The sequence below is a fragment of the Castor canadensis genome, chromosome 7 (assembly GCF_047511655.1).
Source record: "Castor canadensis chromosome 7, mCasCan1.hap1v2, whole genome shotgun sequence".
In the NCBI taxonomy this organism is placed as follows: domain Eukaryota; kingdom Metazoa; phylum Chordata; class Mammalia; order Rodentia; family Castoridae; genus Castor; species Castor canadensis.
Window position 1 is genome coordinate 156022332 of NC_133392.1, and position 15704 is coordinate 156038035.

General features: G+C 40.4%; 1 protein-coding gene across 2 annotated transcripts in view; it reads right to left on the reverse strand.

Annotated features, from left to right (window-relative positions):
* The window catches only part of Ube4b (ubiquitination factor E4B), a 122620-nt gene that overhangs the window by 29300 nt on the left and 77616 nt on the right, over nucleotides 1–15704 (reverse strand). For both annotated transcript variants that reach the window (XM_074081391.1, XM_074081390.1), the window contains 7 exons: nucleotides 13661–13744; nucleotides 10590–10646; nucleotides 9972–10088; nucleotides 9777–9875; nucleotides 8905–9018; nucleotides 7380–7578; nucleotides 5160–5298 (listed from right to left, as the gene is read on the reverse strand). In XM_074081391.1, the coding sequence (XP_073937492.1) occupies nucleotides 5160–5298; nucleotides 7380–7578; nucleotides 8905–9018; nucleotides 9777–9875; nucleotides 9972–10088; nucleotides 10590–10646; nucleotides 13661–13744 (809 nt within the window). The remainder of the gene's footprint in view (nucleotides 1–5159; nucleotides 5299–7379; nucleotides 7579–8904; nucleotides 9019–9776; nucleotides 9876–9971; nucleotides 10089–10589; nucleotides 10647–13660; nucleotides 13745–15704) is intronic.

Here is a 15704-nt window from a genome sequence, read left to right on the forward strand (position 1 = left end):
TCTTCTCAGAAATCATCTTTGTTGCATGTTCCCTCACTTCCTCTACATATCTAATTAAACATCATGTGCTAGGGAGAGACCATGATCCCCATCACCTAACCTGCTGCCCATCTGAAAGACTGGCTTATCTAATGTGATCCCATACCCTATCTCTCATGACAATGTATAGAAAATTAGAGGCTGCTAAATGTCTAAACAACACACTACCCAGACTCCTTTGCTGCAAGACCTAGACCAAGAGATGGATCCTAACCAAAGGCAGAGTGACTACTGTCAGGATTCTTCTGGAAACATGGTGGCAGAGGGGTTTTGGCTAAGGCTGCAGCACAAGCTCCACCACTAGGCTGAAGCCTGAAACAACGTCTCTGTTAGGCCAAGTTCAAAGAACACCTCTTTCAGTCTTCTTTTCCAGCCATGTCAATGATAAGTCAATAAACCAAACAGCATCCTATGACAACCCCTGTTTTATTTGTCTCAGAGAAATTGGATTCTCTGGTGCACAAGTGGAACAGCAATGTGGCAGACAGAATAATGGCCCTTCAAAGATGTAACATTTCAATCCCTAGATGGAACCTGTGACTGTGTGGCCATACATGGCAAAAGGGACTTTGTAGCTGTGAGTAAGCATATCTGGGTGACCCAATGTCATCACAAAGGTCTTTCTAAGAGAAGGAGGGAGTATGCATGAGGGGAAATGTGATAATGGAAGAAGTGGTGAACGGAGGAGGAAATCTGGAAATACTCTGCTGTTGGTTTTGAAAACAGTGCAAGGGTTTCATGAGTCAAGGAAAGGAGGAAGCTTCCAGAAGCTGGAACAGGCAAGGAAACATATTTCCCCCACAGAGCTTCCTAAAGGAGCACAATCTTGATTTTTAAGAGTTCTGACCCCCCAGAACTACAGGACACAATTCATGTTGTTCGAGGATGCTAGGGTTGTAAGTCATTTGTTGCAGGAGTCATAGGAATGACCTAACACAGTGACCTGCACAGTTACTGGCACCAGGTAAGGTATAAGGTAATATCCCCTCAAGAAAAATGGGTTGCTGGGGTCAGTTCTTTAATTAGGCTGGTTTCAAAGTGGGGAAAATATAGTTATTATTTGGGGATGGAACACTGGTAGCCCAAAGCTAGAATCTAGAATAATGAGATGGAGTCTCATCTCTTTAATTATGCTAGAGAGCTTACAGAAAGAAATGACAAGCTTAAGGCTATAAATTCTCACCTCAAGTAAAAGTCATGGAAGAAGCAGAGTGTGGTCCTACAGATTATCAAAGTAAAACACAGGCTAAATTCATACACCTTTTAGCCCTCCTGTCTGAAAATCAAGGCAAAGACCAGAATCCCAAGGGTTCAAATGAAGGAGTCTGGTGGAGGTAGCTCCCATCATAACCTCCCCTGAGGTGATCAGCTCAAAGGGTAATTAATGCCAGTTTTCCTTGGGTTCCACCTTCATTGCTTTCAGAACCACAACTACAGTCAGGTCAAGAGCAGCCCTGAGGAAAAATCATAAAATCAAATGCAGGAGAAGCTGATAGTTGAAGGGGAAAAGTATGGCAAGATTTGCTAATACAGTGTGTTAGTTTTCTATTGTTGCTGTGACAAGTTGCCACAGAAATGTAATTATTGTCTTAGAGTTGGGCAAGTAAGAAGTGGTCAGCAGAGATGTTCCTTCTTGAAGGCTGTGGGGGAGAATATGTTTCCTTGCTTTTCCCAGCTTCCAAGGTCACCTGCATTCCCTTAGCTTGTGACTCCAAGTCAGGCTGACCTCCGCTTCTGTCATCACACTCCTTCTTTCACTCTGACCCTCCTGCCTCCCTACAAAGACCCTTGTGATGACACTGGGCCCATCCAGATGATCCAACATCCTCTCCTCTCCCCATCTCAAGATCCTACTTAAATCTGCAAAGTGCATTTCCCATGTATAGTATTCACAAGTTCAGGGGACTAGCATGTGAACATCTCTGGGGTTTTTTGGTAGGTTTACCATGTATGTTCTGCTAGAAATGTGAGAATATAAGTGGGGTTATGTGTAAGAATGGATTCTGAGGATGTTTGTTCAGCAGAAGAAAATGCTAACGCACTTCTATGCAAGGCTAAATTCACTATCATGATTACTGATTATTCCTACCAAAGACTCTGGAGTCGATATTATCCTGAGTGAATGGAAGGGGTTCTAATCGTGCCCACCCAGCTAAGTAAAACCTGATGAATGAATAAGCTGTGATGAATCAAGCTGAGTTGTGAGGCATTCCTAGCTCACATGGTATCAGTCAGAGGAAGGAGTTAGAAACTTATGTGATTTGCTGAGAAAAGCTCCCTGGAAAACACACACACAATGCACAAAATTGTGTCCAGATGACACTTCTTATATCGCAGCACTGGTGAGGAGTACAGCAATATCTCTAGAATCACAACAGTGCTGCCAAGAAGGTGCAGACAGTGCCACTGAAATGGACCCACCAGAGTCAGCAGGAGTCATGGGCTCTCAGAATGGCAAAGCAGCATGAGGTGAAACAACTAGAGTGTAAAATCTGTAGAAGGCTCTCTCGAAAACTGATATTAAGGGGCTGGAAGAATGGCTCAGGTGGTAGGGGGCTGGACTAGCAAGCAAAAGGCCTTGAACTCAATCCCCAGTATGGAAAAAAATAAACAAACAAAAAAACCCCTGACATTAAAAGCTGGTAAGAATAGCAGGGGTAAGAGAGCCTTGGAAAAACAAGTAACAAATTTGATGTGAATGACATGCATGGATATTGCAATCAACAACACAGAAAGCTCATTCTTTTCAGATCCAGAAGCAACATTTACTAATGCAAGTACTAGGCTATAAAGCAATTCCCAATAAATTTCAAAAGACACAAATCACACAGGATATACCTCTGCCACAGTGGAATTTAGTTTGAAGGCAATAACAAAAGACACATGCCCTAAAAAAATCTAGACTTCAAACAACACATTCTTAAGTAGCTAAGAAGTAAAAAAATAAAAATTACAAAGCATTTTGAACAAAATAAGACATGTCATACCATAAATGAGGGATGTAATTAAAGCCATGCATACAGGAAAACTAAACAGCCTTAAATGCATACGTAAGAGACGCCTGAAAAGGAAAGATGTTAAGTATCCATCTCAAGAGGTAATAGGGGTCTGGTGGAGTGGATCAAGAGGGAGAACACCCATTTAGCAAAAGGGTGAGCCCCTGAGTTCAAACCCCAGCACCACAAAATAACTAACTAACTAACTAACTAAATAAATAAATAAATAAAAAGAGGAACTAGGAAGCATCGATAAAAAGGAAAAGTAAAAGAAAACCAAAGTAAATTTTAAAGCTCCCGCAACAGTAAAGCGATGAAGAGAACATTTTGAAACTTTCATTCAAAAACTGACACAAAAACTGAAATGAAAACCTAAATAGTCTTAAATCTGTAATTAAAACTTTCCTCACACTGGAAACTAAAGCCTGACAGTTTCCTCACTGAATTGTTCCAGGGAGTTAAGGAAGATGTAACATAATCCTTATACAACGAACTCTTACAGAGATTATTAAAAAGGGAACACTCCTGCTTCTTTCTATGAGGTAAGCATGACCTTGATACGAAAATCTGAGAAGCACTTAACAAGAAATGAAAATTATAGGTCAATCTTTTTTTTGAGCAGACTCAAAGTCCTAAACAGAATATTAGCCAATTAAATATCTAATGAGATATAAAAACAATATAAAAGTTGAGTTTATTCGAGAACTGAAAATTGGTTTGATATCAGAAAACCAACTGATGGAATGCAGCCACATTAAGAGAATAAAGGAGGAAAAACATCTAACATCCACAACAGATATGAATTTCCTTGATCTGAAAAGAGGATATAAAAAAGGATCCCTCCCCCACTGACTGAAAGGATGAATTTCAAGAAGGCTCCAATAGTGCCCTCTTACTGGCAGTTTCATTTTCCATATTTCCAGTTACCTGGAGTCAATCACGGTCAGTTAGCACAACACAGCAAGACTGAGGGACAGGGAGAAGGAAAGAGAGTCCTAGACCACGTTCACATAACTTTTATTACAGTATGTATTATTATAACTGCTCTATCTTATTATTAGCTACTGTTGTTAATATCTTACACTGTGCTGAATTTATAAATTATACTTCATCATAGGTATATGTTTATTCATTCATTCATTCATTCATTCATTTATTGGGTGGTACTGGGGTTTGAATTTAGGACCTCACACCTTTTAGGCAGGAGTTCTACCACTTGAGCCACTCTCCCAGCAGGTATATATTTATTAAAAAACCAAACACATAGTACACATAGGGTTTGGTGGTACCCATGATTTTAGGCATCCACTGGGGTTTTAGAACATATCCCTGAGGATAAAGGGGGACTACCGTATTTCTATTCCACACTGTACAAAATTATAGCCAGTGTACTAAGACATAAAAGCAAAGAAAACTGTCACTATTTACGGACATGATTACATATAGAAAGAAGTCTTGAAGCATCTGTACGTAATGGAATAAGTAATTTTAGAAAGGTAGATATAAAGTTGTATGTGTGCCGATGGGGCAGTTTTTCTCTCCCATCCAGACTAGACCAAAAAGTCCAAGTGGCTTCTCTATTACTACTTTAAATGGCCTGTTTAAAAATGTCTGCGTCCATGCTCCTGTGATGGTCATTTCTTTGGAGGTGCTGGTGCACAGGAAGAAATGCTTAGGTTATCAAAGAAGTGCTACTGATGGGCTGGAAACTGAGGCTGCTATTTGGCCATTTGGGCCCTTGATGCACAAACCAAAGGTGAATGATGTGCTGGCAGGAATGAATGACCTTTATTATCAGGAGAAAGTCTGGTTGCTGTTTAGCAGACCAGGGAGAAAGGAGTACGTCTAGAAGCCAGGGTATCCTTGAAAGTGCCTCATGGGAAAACCATGCCCAGGGGAAAAGTGAAGGCAAGTTGTAGTAAACACATAGAAAAGACGCCAGGGGCTCAGAACTCCAGAAATCAAGTGTCCTCTGGACACTAAGGACCATGGGCACGGTAGATGAGGCATACAGTACACTGTGACGTACAAATCCCACATTCTGATCTACTGGTCACAACGGAACTGCCTCCTCACGAGAGCAAGCAGTAAGGACAATCCCAGGCGCAGCATCGCGGCTCATACCTGTTGAGCTCCCGGATGGCCCGGAGTCTGCGGATATAGCGACGGCAACTAGGCAGAATAGAGAGGTGGTGAGCGTGCAGGGTGAGAAAGAAGCATTCCGTGGGGAATTTTGGCTCAGAAAATGGGGGCTGATCTCCATCTAGGAAAAATAACACGATTCCTATGTAAAATCTACTGCAAGTCTAAATCAAAGAAAAAGCTCAATTATAGAAGAAGAATACACTGGAGCTTTCCAGAAATTTAAGCATGTACAAACTTTTTTTTTAAGATTTTTTTTTTAAGCATGCATAAACTTAAGCGACATTCTAAGAGGAAGCGAATTCCTGTGAGCTTCATTTAATGACCTGGTATCCTGCGTAAGTACCATGCACTGACTGACTGCACCACTGGAGCTCTCTGACCAGCCATCCAGTTTCATCTGATTAAATGCTGACACAGACATCCACCAACAATCTTTTACGATGTGTCTTTCTGATGTATCTTACAAAACCATCTCCATTTTCAATATGTAAATATCATTGAAATATCAAAATGGTATTAGGCCAAATTAAGAAATTACAGACATTTCCTTGCATCTTTGTGATTTCTAATTTTTATCTATTAAAAATAGTACTGTGGGGTGTGGTGGCTCATGTCTGTAATCCCAGCTACTTGGGAGGTGGAGACAGAAGGATTGTAGTTTGGGCCAGCTCAAGCAAAAAAATAAAGATAAAAAGTTAGTAAAACCTTATCTCTAAGAGCAAGCTGGGCATGGTAGGGCATGCCTGCAGTCCCAGCCATGTGGGACATATAGATAGGGGATCATACTCCAAGGCTGACCTGAGGAAAAAGCGTAAGACAACAAAAGGGCTGGAGGCATGGCTCAAGTGGTAGAAGGCTTGACTGGCAACCTCAGGGCTGAATCTAATGTCCAATACTGAAGGGGGAAAAAGAGAGCACTGCTAGGAGGAACTAGGCGCAGAAAATTGCTCCCCTTCTGCCCCTGCTTTGGGAACATACTCTAGGAACTGGAATCACTGAGGGTGACTACCTGACATTTAATTACAATGTGTAATGATCAGATAAGGGTAACTGGAACGTCTGTCTCAAACACTTAGCATGTCTTTGTATCGGGAGCATTCAAAATCCTCTCACCGCTATTTGGAAATATGTAATTAATTGCTGTTGACCACCGTTATCCCACGGTGCTAAAGAACATTAAAAGTTGTTTCTCCTGTAGGCCAGTGACTCAGAGGCTGAGGCAGGGCTCCTCCAGTCCAGTAGTTTGAGACCAGAGTGGGCTCACATTCCCTCCTTTCATTTCACACATCAATTTGTTTCACTCTCTCACAGGTTATGCTTCATATTAAGACACACGCATATTATCTCTGGTGATGTTTCATTTCTTAAGTTCTAAGTTTCTCTCTTCACAGCTGGGCCAAATCCACCATTTATTTTTCTAATTTTTTTTGTTTTTTGAAAAAATTAATGTTTAATCTTTTGACTCTTTTGGAGCTTATTTATCAACAAGGTATGATTCTAAGATTAAGTTAACAGCCAGTCATTCAAATGATAGGCAGAGCCTGACCAACTGTTCATTGGATACTTAGTTCTTTTTTGTATTTGAGACAGGATCTTGCTATGTAGTCCAGTCTGGCCTTGAACTTGAAATCTCCCTGACTCAGGTCTCCCAAAAACTGGGATTATAGAAAGGTACCACATAGCTCAGATACTTAGTTCTTAACAATTTAATCATTTTTCTGGAATATGTACATCTGATCATAATATGCTGCCACTGCCAGGTAAGTGCAGATTCATCCTATTACATGGAAAAATTTTGTAATGTTTAAAAAAAAATGCCATGGAACTTTGATGTCTGGTATTACATAATATATTTTATGTTACCAATAGAATAATTAACCTCATCGTACCTTCAAAATATTCCTACTGTTAAATCATGCATTCATCAGCATGAAATATTTCCAAGAGAATTTTTTGGCACAGAGAATTTATATGGCACAGTACATATAAATTCTAAAGAGTAACTGAGTTGCTGCTATCATTTTAATTTTCTTATTTAAAAAAAAATTCCCAGCAGTGTATTTCCATCATTTGTGCTATGAATGCTTTGGCTAATTCAAAGAAAAACTTTTACTGCATTAAAATCCACTGTGTACTCGCTCACAAATTCATCCAGATGAGGTTGGTGCTCCATGACCTGGCAATGAGCGATTTACTCACAGAGCTCAGTCAGCCAGTCATTCACATCCTCCATGGTCGCATTCACGCGGGTCTCGTCGTTTGGGAGAGTAATACGACATCTTGGGTGGAATATGTACGTGGGATCAACAGTTTCTAACTTGATTTTTGTACTTAGCTGCTGCAGTACCCAAAGGAAATTAAGCATAAATCCATCTGTAGATACCAATCTATCATCTGTCTGTGAAGTATAGAGAAAAACATTTAAAATAATTATTTAAATATAAATTTTGGCACAGCTATCTAGGAAAGCAGACTAAATATTCAATCGAGACCACATCCTAAAGTCAAGGAGAGAACATGTGTGGTGGCCACTGTCACTCTACTAGTGGGTGTTAATCAACTCAGAGGAGCCTTCTCTCCCTGAACCTCCATGAAGAAAGACCACAACAGTGAGCAAAGAGACAATTCACATGTCACAGAAGAGGAAATGAAGGTCAGAGGATGCATGTGATTTTGACCCAAAGCATCAAAATTGCTAAGTAGAAACAAATAAATACTATATTCTTTTTATTTCCCCTCAAAAACATCAGAACTAGTTCTACTTGTTAGTAAGTGACACAGCTGCTCTAGCTGACAGAATTATCATAGTCCTGTATTGACAATTTAACAATTGTAAGATGACAAACAACACCACTTTAGTGATCACTACGTACCTAACACTATTACAACAGCTTTACATATGATTACCACAATTAGCAGATGAGAAGCAGGGGCACAGATGTAACTCAGGTCCCACTTTTAGTAAACCACCAGGTCTGTGCTCTTCTCTACATTTTTTTTGCTTGTGAGTCACATCATTTATTATTAATAACCTAGGAAGAATGCTCTTTTGGCTTTTCCACTTACACACACAACCCTACTCCAGCTTCTCTTACCAGTGACCTGGTCAACTGGCCTCCTTGGGTCTGCTCCTGACCCTATTCTCCACACAGCAGCTTCTGTGCTCTCCTTGTTGACAACTTTCCAGTGGGTTCCCACTGAAGTCCTCATATGTAAACCTAACCTGACACAGTTCCTGTACTGCTTGACCCCATGGCTACCATTCTCTTTCTTGTCCTCTTCCCCAGCCACAAAAGCATGTTGGGCTTGTGCCAGAGCTGCTTCATGGCCACACTGATGCATACATATAGGAGGCTCTTTTTTCAGTCTTGCAATGACTGGCTCTTTTCTCACTAGTCCGGGCTTTGATCAAGTGTCAGCTCCTCTGAGAGGCATCACTGCTACCTGATAAAAATTACTACTCTGCCATCTTTTTGGAACTCCATGATTACTCTTAAGTCCTTCACTTTGTTTGATTTTCTTCATAGATTTCATTATGATCTGAAATAGTGTCCTTATGTATCTACTCCTTGACCCTAGAGAAAACAGACTCCACAAAAGCAGGAAGCTTGCCTGTCCTGTCAACACTGTCTTCCTGATTTCCAGAGTAAGGCTGGGTGGTGCTGAGGAAGTATGTGCTAGAAAGGATTTGATGAATATCTGAAAGCATGTTTGGAAATCTTACCTGCATCTGTGCTTTCTTCATATTGGCATTGACGACAGCTGCCATGTAACCAAGGGCAGCCTCACGGGTTTCACCATTCAACAAAATACTGTGTAGAATCTTGAAAAGCTCTTGCTGAATGATTTTTAGAAAGAAGACAAACATTTAACTTCATTTGAATGGTATTTCTTTTTGATTTCAAGACTATCTGCCCACTTTCCATGTTCTCTCTTCTCCCATTCTGCTCACTGAGGAAAGCTGAGTACAGAAGGAGTACGAGAAAGAGGTGCACACAACCAGGTGGAGATAATGAGCAGAAAAGCAGTATGTGGGGTGGAGGAGGTGAGCAGTCATGGTTTTAATAAAATCGCCTTCATAACTTCCTTTCCATGACCAACATTACCTTCTGATCACCAAACTTACTTTGATTACACAAGCCTAGAATTTCTTTATTTTTATGTTTGAGAACTGAAGTCATGTGACTCTGCACTTGGGATAGTGAGTCAGCACAGGGCTTGTGCACGTGCAGTTCTTACCCTCATACTTTAAACTGCTATGGGCAAACGGAAGAGAAAGCACGGCCAGCCACTAAACATAGAGCTAGTCACAAGTAGTGCTACATAAAAGATGCAGCCCAGCATACAAGACAGGGGAAACTGGGAATGTAGCTTAGTGGTGGACCACTTAACTTGCATTCATGAGGCCCTGGGTTTGATACCCAGCATAGGTTAAAAAAAAGACAGAAAATGGGTCATTCCTATGGTTTTTAAAAAAATATTGAATTGACTTTATTGGCATTTGTGAATTGGGCAGCATCCCGTCTATGAGAAAGAGAAGTTCCTTAGCAACAGTTGCCTTTGCCTCACTTTTTGGATTCTTTTCTGAATACCTACCCTTCCCAACTCCAAGTAATGCTGCAAGGATTGGCTAACCACACGGCTGTTTTCCAGGGTAATGGCAGGCCCTGAGAAATATTTTTCAACCACTTTAGCCTGGAGAGAGAAGGAAAATTTTTAATCAGCACATAGTACACAGCTGGGAAGGATCTGGACAAAAGAGTAGCAAATGTCAATGGCCACTGTACTTACATCATCTTCTGCAAAGACTGAGAAGCTAAAGAAGGCCCCCAAATAAGACAGTCTCTGCAGCTCCCGCCCTGAGCCAGGGCTTAAGGACTTCGGCATCCACAAGGGCAAAGAGGCAACCTAGGCACAACAGGGAAGAGGCCAGTCAAGCGGCTGAGAAGGTCAGAAAGGGAGGATGCTCAGGAGATTCCAGCCACTAGCACAATGGCTGACATCAAAATCCACAACACAAGGCACAAACCCGTCAGGAGCCCTGGTGTTGCTTTCTCACCTCCAACAGGGAAACCCTCAAACTCCTCTAACATACTCCTAAGATACTCTGAGTTTTGTGGTTCAGGATACTCCGGTGATGTTCAAGGGAGCCGTTCTCGCACTCCCCAAAGAACTCCAGTACGTCTTCCCAAGGCATTTGTTATTTATAGAAGGAAAGTTAGAAGGTTCATTGTGGAAATACCATACCTAACAGCAGCGGAACAGCTGAAAGCCTCTGACAGGTTACCTCTACCTACATCCAAGTGTCTTCAAGAGAGGTCTTTTAGCTGCTACTGCTTAAGGAAGGAACAGCTTCTGCAGTGTGACAGGTTCACAGGCAATGTGCAAGGTCATTGAGTAGGCACTTACCAAATTGCACACAGGGTGTGTCTTCCCAAACTTGGTTTCACAGAGTTCACCTAATGCCTAAAAACAGAATCAGAAAGAATTACTTTAGTGAGGGCACCTGTCAGGCAAGTTATGAGGTCCTGAGTTAAAAAAAAAAACTACATACAGAATCACTTCAGTGTATAACATTTCAAACTGCTGCCATGTGAAACAGCAAGGGACAGCTTTAACTGCTGCTATAAAGATACCTGCACTGTCTCTTTGATGATATCAGTCTTCTGATAAAACAATAATAAACTAATATGTGTAAAGAATGCCTATAATCCCAGCACTGGGGATCCTGAAGTAGGAGGACCTCAAGTTTTAGGCCAGCTTGTGCTATATAGCAAGTTCAAGACCAGCCTGAGCTACATAGTGAAATGCTGTCTCAAAAAAAAGAAAGAAAGAAAGAAAGAAAGAAAGAAAAATTGATACATTAGCATTATATATATAAAACCCTCCAAATCAAACAGGAACACAAGCCAAAACTAGAAATCACACACTTATATTATCAGACATAACTCCTATTGATATTCTAATTTAATAGCTTTCCAAAAATATTTTTGTGCATATATACAGAGAAATAAAGGTGTGTATTTGTACCAAAAAAAAAAAAAATGTGTTTTCACTTTAATGTGTTTCCATGTCACAAAGATTTGTTCCATAAATTTTAGGTGGCTACTCTTCCTATAGTTAGGATTCAACATGTTATTAAGCTGGGAAAGGTAGTGAGTGCTTGTAATCCCAGCACTCAGGAGGGAGTTCAAGGCCAATCTGTATAATATACTGAGACCCCCATCTCAAAAACAAAACAAAACAAAACAAAAATAAGCTATCAAATTCAGAAAGAAATTGAAAGCATGACATGGTTTCAAGGTATTTGTGATTTTAACACTTTTCTTCAGTGTTTCAGTAATTCTCACGTTTGAGAATTACAATAAATACTTTTTATAGAAATAAACACAGGTTAATTTATTGCAATCAAATAATACTGGGTATGAATTTAAGAAACACAGATCCAGAAGTTACTAAACAGCAAGAAAGCTTTTGAGTAGATGTGTTCAAGTACTGATGCGGTTTAATAATTAGATAATCCCTACTTAATAAACTAACATTCATGGTGGCAACTCGCCTATGGTCTAGCACCTGAGGCAGAAGGAGCTCAAGTTGGAACCACTCTGAGGCACAGGGAGTAACTGAGAATTTCAAGCTCTCATTATCTCGTGCAAGACACTGAACACTTTGCTGCATGATAGATCACAGAAGAAGCCTTGGGAAATCCTAATGCTATGCTGGGCTCCTGCAATTTGAACCGCAAATGCTGGCATTTTAATTAATTTTATTATTATTAACAAATAATTATAATTATATTAATAATATTGGGTTCTGGGGGGTCACAATCTCATTCTTGCCCAGGCTGGCCTTGAACTCTCCATCCTCCTGCCTCAGCCTCCCAAGTGCTGGGGTTACAGGTGTGTGTCACCATACCTGGTGACATCAGTGTTTTTTAAAGCACCCCAGGTGATTCCAACATATGACATAATAGGGTTCACTACCTAAAGAATAACCCCAATTATTTCTGATTTAGTCCCAGCTTCCCATCTCTCATTATTGTACAAGCATCAGTAATAGCTAAAAATAAAATGACTGCCTACCACAATGGAAGCTTTTGTCTTTTGATATTTGACACTACCAGTTTCACACTGAAACTAAGCTAATTCAAATCACAAGCAAAAAGCCTGCAATTCCACAAGGAATATTTACATAATACAGTTATCATCAGCGTGAACTGAGATATCTCATGCCTGAACTAAATCAGATTATTCCACTTCCTGCTCTGTCTGCCTCAGACTGAACAAGGCATGAGGACTAACATATCTTATTAGGAGCCTTTAAAAATTCTTGTTAAAAGTAACAATTCCTATCTCACTGTTTCATTTCCCAGTGTTATCTCTAACTTTTAGCCTGTTAGTGTTGTGACCATTTACCACAGTGTAGTTACCTAACTGTTTTGCTGGATAGGACTTTTGTAGTGCAAAAGTCAGAGCATCCTGAGGGAAAGAACCTCGACACAAGCTCCTGTGACCCAGGAGTGAGCACAGGACAGATCCCCAGTAAGCAATGAGTTAATGGAACCAAACCAGCAGAATGAGTCCAAGATATACAGTTAAAAAAAATAGTAAAAACTTCACTGTGGTCTCAACTTACACAAGGTTGTATAAATGTAGAGTAAACTAAGTTCATGTTTTAATACTTTTTTCCTTGATATTTCTAGAAGAAAAAATATTTAGGGATATTTCAAAAAATATTCTCCCTAAATACCAAAGCAACAAAATAAAAACAGAAAAGAGCCTCTTATTTTAATCCTGGTTCCAGTGTTTCTATGAAAAAAATGGAATTATTCCATGAGAACCCAGCTGAAGGGTCTTAAGGCTTTACGTGCCTTAAGGGGCTAAGCAGTTCTCCAAGTATGAAGTCTGCAGATGATACATGTGGCCTAACTTAGAGAAGTATTCTGAGATTTTTCTATACAAAGTCAACACACAAAGATAAATTGTATTACTTTTCTTAGTATAACTCTGCCTTTTTACTTGCAATGTAAGTTTTTTCTTTTAAATAATAAAATTTTATCCCAGCTGGGCATGGTAGCACACACTGGTAATTCCAGCACATGGGAGGCTGAGGCAGAAAGATTAGAAGTTCAAAGTTCAAAGCAAGACTCTACCTCAAAAGAGAAAAAAAAATTAAATTCCAAGTTTATTGTGCATGTTTGGAGACCAGGAAGGACGCTGCCAGGAACCCCGTGCCTGGCGCGGTGCACCCACATCAGTGCTCACACATGGCTGTCTAGCACAGCGAGTGGTGGGACATGTACCAAGTTGCTGTCTTCACTCGGGCATCTTACCACACACCACACCCTCCGCATGGCCACCACAATGATTTCATGTTTTAAACTTGAACCCACAGTTGATCATAGATGTGAAAGAAAAGTGTACGTTCAAATAACCGGAAAGAAAAACATGCATCAAGTGTGTTAAAAGAGTGACATTTACCATGAGGGGGTACTTGAAGTAGTCATTATCGAGGGAGCACTCTTTGGCAGCAAGAGCCAGGCCTTGTAAAATGGGAATGAAGATCTGTAAGAAAAAACAAAATCACAAATAAAAGAGAAATTAACAACAGGATCAAAATGTGCAGGCATTCCCACTCCTCCTCCACAGAGAAGCTTTTCTGCATGTAAAGATTCAACCAGCGTGCTGGTCTATCCACTGCTGAGCACGCCCATAAAGTAATACAGATGAACTTTCCAGAAGTGAGAGGCTGTGATGAACTCAGGCAGGACTCCCAGTAACTCACCAAAAGCCCACAATCATGGAGCCAGCGCGAGACCCTGCCGGGGCCTCGGCTCTAATCGACTAATTGCTGCACATCTCAGCAGCGAAATTCTTGTTTACCAAGCATCTGTAAACTGCAAGGAGGTCAGGCCAAATAGTCTGACTTTTCCTCAACTCTACCAATATTTTTTCAAAAGTCTCCCCATTCAATACATTGAGCATTTAAACTGAAGAGAGAACTTTTGTAGGGAGGCCTTCCCTCCACGACTAGTGTAATTAACACAACACCACGAGATGGAGGCTGAGGGCACTCAATGTACTTTCACAAGCGTATTCTGAACACTGGGTGACACTGTGTGAGACCCGCCAGAACACAATGCATTCACTGATGCACGTTTCTTCAGGGAGCTGGCTGGGATTCAAGACTAATCACATCAAGCACAAAATGTAAACAGCTGCCGAGTATCTGAGTTACAAGTTTTAAAGGGAGATTACTATGAAACCACTAGAAAAACCTGAAAAATTCCCTACCCTAGTGATTTCACCCCATCCTTAAAAAAGGACCAAAAATTGCGCTTCTGGTGACACGTATCTGTGGGGTGTTTTGAGACATCAGCACAGCTCAGGGGAACATTCTAGTCTCTGTACCTCAAACAACCAGGGTAGAAGTAATGTGCTTTCATGAGCTAGCTAAAAACGGAGACGGAATGCTTGGTGCGGTGAGAGGAATGCCAAAACTGCAATCAAGAAGAAAAGGCAAACAGAGGTTCCATAACCCCGGAATAAATTTCACAATTGGTCACCTAGAAAAATGCCTAAATATGTTTTCAGAAACGCTATGAACATCTTTACTCTTTCCAGTAGAGACTTCCCCTCAGTCACATAAGGGCTTGATTTATAAAAAACAAAAGATACAGAGTATTTTTCAAATGTCAACCATTATAGTATTTATATAATACAAACTAAAATACAATGTAGATAAATGATATATAATATAAACATTATATAAGTATGTAGGCAATTCTTTTAGTTTAGGAATTCTCTTATTTTCACATCAAAACCATCCAGCTCTAGAAAAACATGCCACAGCTACTTCTTGTCCAATGCTAAATTCTGGCTGCTATTTGCATCTGTTTAGCTGCCTGTGACAATCTCTCAAGCATTAAAAGCGGGCAGAGGGCTAGGCAAGTGGTTCAAGGGATGGAGCCCCTGCTTTGTAAGCACAAAGCCCTGAGTTCAAACCTCAGAACTACCAAAAGAAAAAACAAAAAAGAGGTAGAAATTTCAGTCAGAGATTTAGTAATTCACATTTGCCACACTTGTGAAAAGGTAAAATGCTATTTATATGTTCAGCAGCTCCACTTAACTTATCAGTTCTCTTCAGATTAAGACTCCCAGGAAAATAACACAATGTATACTCAAGCCCAAATGACTGAAAAGGTACCAGAATTCTGTGATTAAAAATAAACAGGTCTGTGGTAATCATACAACACCATGACTTGATTATATGCCATTGAACTGCGCACTTTAAAATAGTAGATTTGGACTAGCAGAGAGGCTAAAATGGTAGAGAGCCTGCCTAGCAAGTATGAGGCCCTGACTTCAAACCCCAGTGATGCCAAAAAAATAAGTAAAATAAAATGGTGTGATGATCCACGCCTGCAATCCCAGCTACTTGGGAGATGTAGGTAGAGGGATTACAGTTCGAGACCAGCCTGAGTAAAGGAAAAAAGAAAACAAAAGAAAAGAGAAAGTTGGTGAG